The 10889-nt window shown below is 41.5% G+C and overlaps 1 protein-coding gene across 1 annotated transcript in view; it reads right to left on the bottom strand.

The window, feature by feature from the left end:
- Positions 1-200: 200 nt before the first annotated feature.
- Positions 201-10889, bottom strand: part of PDE8B (phosphodiesterase 8B) — a 70324-nt gene continuing 59635 nt past the window's right edge. The window contains exons 13-22 of the mRNA XM_042875257.1: positions 10760-10836; positions 9616-9780; positions 8767-8812; positions 8214-8349; positions 6951-7149; positions 6141-6358; positions 5559-5694; positions 2484-2651; positions 808-937; positions 201-316 (exon numbers count right to left, since the gene is read on the bottom strand). Coding sequence (XP_042731191.1) covers positions 201-316; positions 808-937; positions 2484-2651; positions 5559-5694; positions 6141-6358; positions 6951-7149; positions 8214-8349; positions 8767-8812; positions 9616-9780; positions 10760-10836 — 1391 coding nt within the window. The remainder of the gene's footprint in view (positions 317-807; positions 938-2483; positions 2652-5558; positions 5695-6140; positions 6359-6950; positions 7150-8213; positions 8350-8766; positions 8813-9615; positions 9781-10759; positions 10837-10889) is intronic.

Here is a 10889-nt window from a genome sequence, read left to right as displayed (position 1 = left end):
AAGTGCACTTGTTTATGGCCTTTTTGAAAATATTTTTGTGTGGAATTCAGAGAAGCTTAAAAATGGTAGATAAAATACTTTGTTCTTCACAAACAGTCTAGTTTCACTTGAAAGGAAACACTATCCCCGTTGTATCCAAGTTAGTAAGCAATTCACAGTGGAACTGGTAGATTGGGAGGTCTGTTTTTCTTGTTTTAGTGTCAGTTGTTGTTTTCTGATGGAAGCCTGAGACTCTTGCATTTTAACTCATCCAGCATTTTCCAGTGTTTGTAGTTATTGGCCAAGTGTTGCATCAAAACAGGCAGGTGTGCAAATGCTGAAACAGAGGAACAATTTTGCTACGTCTACAAAAAGTACAGCAGAACAGCCCAGCCTTGTCTAAAACCAGCATTCTCCTATCTCTTGTAAGTTAATGCTAACAGGGAAAGATTTTTTTCAGTCTTTCTCCTTCATGTGAATCCCTTAGTTTATAAGGAGTTTAGCCATTTATTCCTATCATGCAAATACTTTGATGTTGGTTTCTGCTTTTCAGGAAAAAAGACCTAGATAGAAAAACATAGATTTAAGCTACTATTCCTTCTCTCTTTACATAATTGGTAAGTACTCAGCTTTTGTGAAGTGGGAAGTTCACACTGCATGGTGGCAGAAACCAAATTCAACATCAAGCTGTACTGCAGACTGAAGGCTGTATACTAAATACTGTGCTGCCCCTGTGGAAAAACATACTAATGGCTAGTTTGAGATTATTCTTTTTAATCTGTACAAATTGCTGCCTGAGAGCCAGGAAAAAGATGGAGAACTACTTACCATCCCATGCATCGAACATGTCTGTTATAAAATAATCAATGAAGGAAATCTGAGACTTGGGAATGCTGCAGGTATTTCTATCAAATACTGGCATCACAACAGGGAGACCCTGTCTCTTCTCTTCATCTGTCTAAGAAAATGAAACACCAGTTAGCCTCTGCAGCTTTCCTGCCTTTCATGTTGGAAGAGCAAAGGCCAGTCCCAGGTCCCTGGGACTAAGTGAATTGCAGTGGGAGGCTTCAGACAAAAGTTTGAACCCCAAAGGTGAACTTCCTGTGCTTTATTTCCTCTGGAACAGGGACTAAAATTAACATCTCTTCCACCTTGCAAGTACTGCTGCTGGGGTGCTGTGACTGTTCTTAGCTCAAGTAAGACAGAACACTGTAATCTTGTGATTGGGGCACACCAGTTAAAAATGGAAAATGGAGTTTCAGAGTCCCTTAGCAAAGAACAGGTTTGAACTCTTCCACAGCTATGTCTGCTGTTCCAAAACATTTATCTTTTAAGTAAGAGGGTTGTTGCTGCCTGAACTTTGCTTCTCTCGTGTTAAACAGAAGTCAGAATATGCCCTTTAACTGCCCATAAATGTAAGAGGGCTGACTGTGTTGTTCTTAGTGTGGTGGTGGAGCCAACCAGCCCAGTCACAATTGTAACACACAAGTGAAGTACTTTTGTCAGAACTGAATACTGGACTTGGCAGCAAAGCAGCCCCAAAATTACCAGATGAGGTGAATGAAAAGGAGAGCAGTTCTCAACACCTTATACTGCTGTAGGCTTGCTACTGCCCAAGATTGGCAATTTAAAACTAGCTTGCCTGCTAGTATGCTACCGTGGAGGCTTGAGAGGTGCACCTCAAAGCAATCCTTGATCTTGATCTGAAAACAATCAAATGTATTCAGGAGGATTAAAATAAAATTAACAGGTCCTATTCACTAATATTCTTTCCTCCCAGTAACAACTATTGTCTTTATGCTCTGAATTTGCATGGCAGGCATGCTAGGACGTCCATCTATCCTTCTGTCTCTCTATTCCAAGCTGTAGGTTTCCATGTCATTAGCAGCAAATAAAAGCTAAGAAAACACTTACTCAAAATACAAAACCTAAAGAGTGTTTCACTGCAAAGATACTTCTGTTTGTGTTAAAAAAATGAAGTATTAAGAAAGGAAACTGGGCTTCCAGTTTTGTTCTTAGGGATCCCATGCAATTTAAGCATTTTTATGCCCATGTGCCTGCATACTGGCCTGCCCCATCCTCTGCCTATGGTAATGATCCTTCAGGTACCATCTCAGAAGAGAAAGTGTCAGCATCAGATTCAGTTGAAGGGTTCGTCAGGCATGGAATTGCTCGTCATGCTCTGTTCAGGGCAGGTATTGACTGGGACCAGAAGCTAGAACAGCGACGATGATTGAATGTTAGACAAATAAATTTACTGAAGTTAATCAAGTAACTTGGTTTCTGTTAGATGGAGAAAGTATGATGTATAAAGCCTTTCTACCATTCTGTACCACAAGCTTCAGAAGAAACAAATGAACTAACTTTGGAGTGAATTCTTCTCATGAATGGGGAGAAAACTACTGTAAGGTCCATGGTGATGCCAGACAGATTCCACTGGAACAACAGTGCTAATAGCCGCCTTCTTACACAGGATAGTAATCCAGTGATAAAAATGTACATACCTGTGCAAAATATTCCTCTGAAATCCTCCCTGCCCATTCAATACATAGTTCTAGGGGACGACATGGATTTGCTACATCTGCACATTTAATCATCATACGCTTGATCAGTGTTTGGTTATCTGGAAAGTTCTTCATGTTGGCTGTACATTCACAGTCACTGCCTTCACTCTGTAACAGAGAGTTGATTATAAATACTGATGGCCAGCATCCCTGCTAGGAGTAAATGTATCATTATTAGCAGTGCTTATGTGGCAGGTAGGTACCCAGCCTGGTGCTTTCTCCCTCCATGCAGAGTACCAGGAAGTCAGAGGAGAAAGCAATGTCTGAGAACAGCAGCCTTGCAGAGTAGCTGACGGTAGCAGCACCACTGGTAGTAGTTTGGGAGGTTCGCAGAAATAATGTATTTTGTGAAATAAATAGAGGCTCTGTTAGCTAAGGTAGGTCGCCCTTGCCTTTTGGGAACTGGATCGGAGCAGGGAGTCATCCATCTACAGCAAGCTGACAAAACATTGTCACTGCTGTGTTTAGAGTTTGGGGGCTCTGATGGGAGGAGACTGCTTCATAGAGGTGGATGTGTTCTGATTTAATTCACTAATTAAAATGAGGCAGGCACAGAGGAGTGATTTGATTTGCACAATTTCTTTTAGAGGCAGAAAAGCAAGTGTATGCCACTCAGTTCCACTGTGTTTTTGATGACATTTGCCCCTTTTTGTGCTGGACTTTGTACCTTAGGCTTGGAATACCTTTTGTCTTTGGTACCTGCTAAATTTGAGCCTCACCTAATCTAGGAGATTAACAGTAGGAGAATGGAGTAGTGGCAGACTGAGGGCAGACAGTCTCTGCTTTTACAAGGCAGCCACATACTGAAGCGTCCACTGAAGTCTGTGGAGAATGAATGGAGGGAACTGAGCATTTGTGAAATGTCTGCTGTGACATCATCTTCTGGGTCCTGAATAGATTAGAAGGGCACAGGTATCTTATGTTCCTTACTGAGTAATAAAAAGCCTCTACGTCAGCTCGACATGGCATTAATGCTATACTCAAAATAATACATTTGTGTAATTATGGTCTCCCTTCACTGCTAAATTCAACTCTGAGTCAAAAATTGAACATAAATACTTTTTACCACCACTGCTAAGTTAATGTCTTCATGGTTTATGGGCAGATACTTTGCAGTTGCCAATTCAGCATTAATCTTTTAACTTTATGTTTAGCAGTTAATTTTTTCAGCATGGGCAGCCCAGCAAAGAGCTGCTAGATTAGACCTGCTTGTACACTGCTGTTCAAGATTAAAAAGATTAAAAGAGCCACCATTAAAAATAAGGAACAGAACAACCTACACTAGGGAAAAAAAACAAATCTCTAAGATGTCTGGCTTTTGCTACACTTGTATTGCTTCTAACTCAAGTATGTTTTTAAAAAGCCAGATAAGATAAAGGAGGCTGAATTAAAAAAAAAGCAAAACAAAAGAAAACAACATGTTTTCTAAAGGTAAGCTGTGGTGATTGGGATAGGAAATACAGCAAACATACATAAGCTGTTTAGGAACTGTTAGAACAGATGCATTAATGTAACAGAAGTAAGATTCTCAGGACTGCATTTGGAGCTTAGAAACACTGTGGTTTCAATGGGACTTGTGAACCAATCCTACAGACAGGGATGCCAGAACGTGGACATTTCTTAAGGAAGGAGGTGGAGAAATACATCTGATCTGCCAAAGGGAGACATGCAGTGCTATCTGAGAGTGCTAATTCCCCTTTGCCAACTCAGAGAGCTTTTCAGAAATTGGGAGTTTTTCAGAAGTTGGAGCAATTTGCTGTCTGGCACATGTTTTAAGCACAGGCAGACAAATCTGAAAGTGGCTGATTCTGCTAAGTGAGGCATTATTGTCCTGTGTGCTTTGATGTAAGGTGGAATCACTGCTGTCTTGGCTGGCCTATCCCATGAGAAGAAGCCTGTGAAAAGCTCTGCTTAGGTGGTGTGATGGCAGCACAATGCAGAACAGTGATGGAGACCTCTGTGGTGTTTAACCATTGTCCTGCGCCTGTGAGTTGTGGCAGCACAGATGCATCAGGCAAAGTCAGACGCAGTGCCACATCCAGTGAGCCCTCCACAGCTTGGAAGCGCTAGGGACTAACAGTACAAAGGGTACACAAAGCCAATGAAATTCAGATGCATTTGTGATTTCCAGCTCAGACTGCTGGGAGAATGGAGCTCAGTGGTCCTTACAGGCAGGCCAGTTAAAGTCATTCTGAAGTCATAAACCTCACCAGTCCTGATTGGTTTCTGCATCCATGACAGTTTATGGAGGAAAAAGTTGAGTTATGGGGAAGTAATGGAAGCTATTTTAATTTTTTAATATAACTGAACTTTACCTTATTACTTATTCCCATTTCTAATTAAATGCTTCTTTCACCAAGTGGTGATAAGATGATCTTTGTTTAAGTGAGTTACACTGCCAGGCGAACCATGTCAGACAATGTTCAACCTCAAAAGGCAACATGAAGGCAAAGAGGGTCCTGAGCTAGTAAACACATAGATAACACATGAAATAGGCCTGGGCTGGCTGTGGAGCATTAATGTGCATGAATTGACAAGAAAAATGGCCCAGATTGCTTTTGATGAAATCAGAAATGGGGCTGGGGTGGAGAGATGTCAGCAAACAACAGTTGTTCTTCAAGGCTTGAAGACTCCTGATTGCATAGGAACAAAACTGCAGTTTCCTCAGCTAGAGCCCTAGGCTTAGAGAGGTCCCTCTGCTCAGAGGCAGGATTGTAGGCACAGGTGTTGTTTGTTTTGTTTTTTTTTTGCATTACAAAAGCATCTACTTCCATGTCCCAGGATCATAAAATAGCTTTGAGAGCAAGGCTTATAAAATAGAAGTAAGCTAAATGCAGTGTCCAGACATGCATAGAAAATTTAAGGACGTATTTTTTCATACACTGAAGTGTGAGATCACAATTCCAGTTGTGTCCTTCAGGCAAGTTCATTCAGTGTGAATGAAATGATACCTTATGTTGTGTTGGAGAAATTTCACTGAAACGCCGAAAGGTGCAAAGTCATGCAGACACTTACATGTGAGGTGGTCTCCTCAGATGCCATTGGCTTGTTGATGCTGTTCACAAATTTGTTCACGTGTTCAAAGTGCTTTGTCATCTCTGTTGCCAGAACCATATCAATAATGGCCTGGCGCAATGTCCGATAGTGATTTCTAGGAAACAAAAGTAGTTCTTGCTCACAGTCCTGCCAGACAGAACCTTGTCCTTCCCTTGTCCCTTCCCAGACTGTTGAAAACACGGCTCACCCACATGAGCTGCTCACCCACATGAGCTGATGCTTTCATGGCTATGGAAGGTGCAGGGTTTGAAGGGCCTGCCAGCTGCACCATGCCACTGCAGTCCATCAAGGATTACCAAATACCCATGTGCTTCCAAATAATACAAAACATATGGTGTGACAAAATGCAGAGCACAGGGGGTGGAGGAATCAAAACCTATTTTAGAATAATGTTTACTTGGGATTCTGAAAAGGTTAGTTATCAATGTCTCCATTCAAATTACATTTCCTGGTTCAAAAGTTAGGTTCTTATCTGCCCCAGACTGAAAACCCCAAACAACAAACCCATGCAGACATACTGCCCTTCTCCAGCAGACCCACCTATCAATATTCTTGAAAATGTTGCATTTGCTGTCCTTAGCTGTCAGCTGAAATGCCAGTGCTGTGTGATGGCTCTCTAGCACAGCAGTATCATTGTAAAGGACAGCTAATTCACTGCCTGCGTTGCACAGGAAAGAGTTGGTCCGTCCAGGGTGATCTACATCATGAATGGTGGCTGCTATCAATGCAGCCACTTCATCTAAGTGGCCAAGGCTTCCCTACAGATGAGAGAGAGATCATGACATGGCACAAAAATTACGACAAAATAATTTATGATCATTTCTGTGTACTCACAAATAAACAACCTTAAGCTCGAGCGCAGGGACACACCTCCATTTCTTACTCACTGTGCACACTGGTTATCTTCTCCAAAGTCCTCTATCCTCGCCCATACCCTACTTTATTAATTTACATTTTACTGTGTTGTCACCTAACAACTTCCTCTTGTGCACACTTCCACTTTGCACATCTCTCTGAATGGCTCTATACTAACAGTACTCCTACAGACCTTGTATGTTCTGCAAAGCTTTACAAGGAACCAACAGTCAGTTAATAATAGAGAGAAAAGATTTTTTTTCCCTTACTGTCACTAGTTATAAGTATAAATTCCTTCCTCCTATCAACAGACTTCAGAGAAACTGTGTGGGCCTGCAGGCATCACAGGAAAAGATTTCGAGGGCAGAGTAACTTTATGGATCCCGGACCATTATTTGAGTAAACAAATGACTTTGAATGATGTATATAAAATGGCAGTTCAGTGTGGCACCTGAGCAAGCATACCCAACTCCTAGCTCCTGGCAACAGTTTTACCTTAACTCTCTCCTTTCCCAGAAAGAAGGCAGTAGCATGCAGGACGTCCGCAGCGTGCGTGGAGTTGTGGTATGCATTGGAGGAGTGGTAGTTGGCTTCCATCACCTGCAGCCATGCTCGCAGTGTGGCTTCTGAGCAGTTCAAAAACTCAGGGACCCCAAACCGGCCAAAAACTTTTAAGCCTAAATATACTAGTGGCCTAGAAAACAACAGAAAATAGCACTGCTGTAATGTAAGTACTTCTAAAGAATGATGTTTTCGTCAAAGAAACCAAGACCTTAACAATAAAAGGTGGGGGGAATATTAAGCACCTTTATTGCACGCCTGAACCTCTATAAAGCCTAATCAATTAGGTTTCAGATGGTTACATCTTCTTTCAGATTCGATGTGTTTTGCAAAGTGGCACAGTTCCACTACAGATTCACCAATTCTTGAAATTTTAACTTGGGCTTCAAGAAGACTCAGATAAAAATGCTTAAAAGCTCTGTTCCTTTGTGTTTTGAGTATCTGTCAATCAATCAAAAATACATTTTCTTTTGAAGAGAAAAAAGCACAATTTCAACACAGCCACATCCCAAAGTCTAAAAAACAATAAGATAAAGTGCCAAAAACTTAGAGTTTCACATAATCTTACGACTCCATGAGTACAGATTTCTACTTCCTGAATGTATCAGGTTGGCAATATGCAAACTGTATTGATTACGTCTTACAATCATTACAATCAATTAATCAATCTCAGGCTCTTGATCCTATCACTGGCTTATCCTCCAGCCCAGTTTCTGTCCTTATAATCAAAAGCCACAGTTGTCTCACAGCTCACAAAATCATAGGGTGATTTAGTCGATGGAGGGGAGCAGCTTGCTTGCAGCCCGACCATCTGCACAGTAGCAGGAATGAGGGCATTGGTGGGACATCTAGAACGTAAGAACACTGGGCTGTGATGGTGTGACCTGAGAAAGCTGGGGGGAGACAAACAAGTAGGAGTTGAACAGGAGTTGAACCTGGGAGGGTCGGAGATGAAGTCAGGGAAGACAACAGCCTGCAAAAAGCTTCCTGTGGCCTGTGCATATATCTTAAATCTGATGCATGCTTGGCTTGTAGATGTTGTAGGTGGTAGGGACATGTACATGCATGCACACAGAAAATAGGAAGACAGCTCTCACAGACTTGCAATACCTTTCTTCAGCTTTCCTGAGTAGAGCACTTCATGCTACAGCACCTCAGTGACAGTTTCATGGACACCCAGAGAAAGGATTCAAGTACCTTTTATTTGTAACAGCTTCCAATTCAAAGATATTGAAGTCCCAGCTTTCCTCATTATCCAGGAGCTGTGCAATACAAGGTGGAACATCATTGATAGTATTTGGCACTGAAAGGTGACTATGGCTCAGGTTCATATCTGTTGAAATAGAATTTGGGAATTACAGCATTTATGGATTTTTTCTTCTTACATGCAGTATTCTATTTAGAAAACAATTCTTTTAAGAAAAATGACTCCTTCCCTCACAGTACAAAGTTTGTAAAAGCCCACTATATGTGGCTTTTGTCACTTCTGATTGTCTGGAAATAAATGAAATAGATCAACAAATGACAATTTAGTTAAGTTTCTGGTCTGATTTTCCACATTTTAAATGCACTGTTTTAGCTATTTGAACCTGCTTCAGATCCAAAATGGAGGCAGTCCAACACTCGCTCTACAGTCACTTAGATGACCATTTCTGAAGACATACATCCCACTGCAAGCATGAATTTCTCTGTCATTAGCATTTAGAAATGAAATCACACATGCAAAGAGAAATTTAAAATGATGGCTTACTCTTGGAAAACACATACTCATTTCCAGACAGTCTTCTCAAGCCATCCTAAAATAAACAATGTTATTAGAGGCAAGGTGGCAGAAATAATTTCCATGTCTCATTACCTGCTAAAACACTATACACACGCTCCCTCTTAGCTGCTGCACCTGGGCGCTGAACATATGCTCCTACTTGTAGCACTATAATAGAATTGTAAGTGTAATTCTTGCTTTAAACTCTTTCAAAACAGACATGAAAGGATCCAAGGAACACTAGCACGAGACCTCCAGAAATGGTATTACTAACCTTACAGTGTACTGCCCTTCTTGACCCCTCCATTCCCACTCGCAGCATTTCATCATTCACGTTAACCACCATCATTTATTTTCTGTTTCCTTCTCATTACTTTGACAAGGATTAGCTCAGTGTTCATTACAGAATGGGGCAATCCGTGTTGAAATCCAGGCAGTCTGTCTTTGGCAGGCAGTTTTGCTACTGTTAGAGGACCAAAGTCATACCTTGATGAAAGTAAAAGCCACTATTCTCATCTAGTTGTCAGGTTGAGTAGCTGTAGAACAATCCCTCTAATTCCGTCTATGTTTCTAGAGTTTCTAAAAAGTATCTACTTGAGACAAAACAGATTAGATGATATGGTTTCTAGCGGAGACAGTGTTCACTCCTGTATGAGAATGAATGCACCCAACTGACTGAGACATAGCTGTGTCTTACCACATCCTGGTAAGTAAGCCAAAACGTTTAAGTGAATATGATACATTACAATTCTGCTTCAGCTGCTTGTGGTAGCAGATCACTGAACTGTGATGCATGACACTGGTAACAGTGATTTCATCTTTACTAATTTTACTTACAGTCATCAGACCTCCAACAAGATCACTTGTGTGAGGATCCTCATCTTTGGTACCTAGCTGAGGGGAGTAAAGTTCTGTTGTCCGCAAGATTTCTAGAACTCTGTCCAAGGCTTCTGCTACAGTGATGGGGCTGTTTTCCTGGGCAGCATTAATTATGTTAATAACCTGAAAGCAGATTAGGGAGGTAGGCAAGGAAGAGTGAATACCAAATATTTTTCTTGCTGTGTAACATTACTAACTGAATTACACTACTTCCCATCTAGCAAATACTGTGTAGTTTCCCTCAGTCCTTTAACTCTGAAAATGTAACTGTGTGCTTTGAGTCCCTGGTACCCATCTGTTGTTTGTTACTAGCAGACTCCTGGGAAGTGAAAGCAGAAGGGTATGAAGAATAGTTGGAGGCAAGCAGACCAACACATAACCACATCACAGTTCTGCAGCACAGCCAGGCTGCTCAGAAGAAATCATTTAGTCCCAAGGGAAAGAAAAAACAAGAACACCTATGAATCAGATATCCTCACAATGGATGTAAAGCCTTCATTTTCTCAGTGTAGGTGAAAAAGGGCAGAGAGCAGCAACAGTTGAGCTGCAAACGAGGGAGAAGAAGAAGATACAGGAAAGTAGCAATGGTGCAGCAACCCTAAAGACTGCTCCTGGCAATGCCCGGACTCAGATAAAATCTCAGTCAGAACTGCTGCAGGGGCACGACAGGCTGTGCTTGTGGAGAAGGAGAGGAGTTAGCTGCTGGAATGGACAGGCAGGTGCTAGGAAGCAAAGAGCTGGAAGAGTAAAAACTGGTTTTTACCAGTTTACCAGGACAGGAGATAGCAGGCACACTGATGATATAAATTATCATGCGTTTTCTCCTATACAAGCACAGACAACAAAGCAGGTTTCTTTTCCTGCCACAAGCAGAGCACCTGGCATGGACAAACACCCTATTTACCTTTTCTATTTTTTTCTTCATAATTAAGTCTTGGAATGAGAGGTGCAGAAGGGTTTAAGAAAAGAAAGTCTAACTTCAAATGTTTTGTTAAATACAAGATGCAGTAAAGATCTGGCTGTACTGCCAAAAACTATGTATTTCCCTATAAGGGCAACTTCAAACTCTGAGCCCGCAGAAAAGGCAATGCTCAGGACTCACCTTTGTGATAGGAGCTTCTATTGTCATTGAGTGGATCCTTGCCATAGAAGAGTACCGCCGGGTCTGTAAACTTGGAGCTGGCATTAGAGAGAGCACTTTTTAGGCATAGCAGAGTATAAATTAATTATCT

Source organism: Lagopus leucura, unplaced genomic scaffold (assembly GCF_019238085.1).
Source record: "Lagopus leucura isolate 7727_CA_CO unplaced genomic scaffold, USGS_WTPT01 Super-Scaffold_100014, whole genome shotgun sequence".
Classification (NCBI taxonomy): Eukaryota; Metazoa; Chordata; class Aves; order Galliformes; family Phasianidae; genus Lagopus; species Lagopus leucura.
The sequence above is the reverse complement of the archived record's forward strand: the minus strand, read 5'-3'. Positions and strand labels throughout refer to the sequence as shown.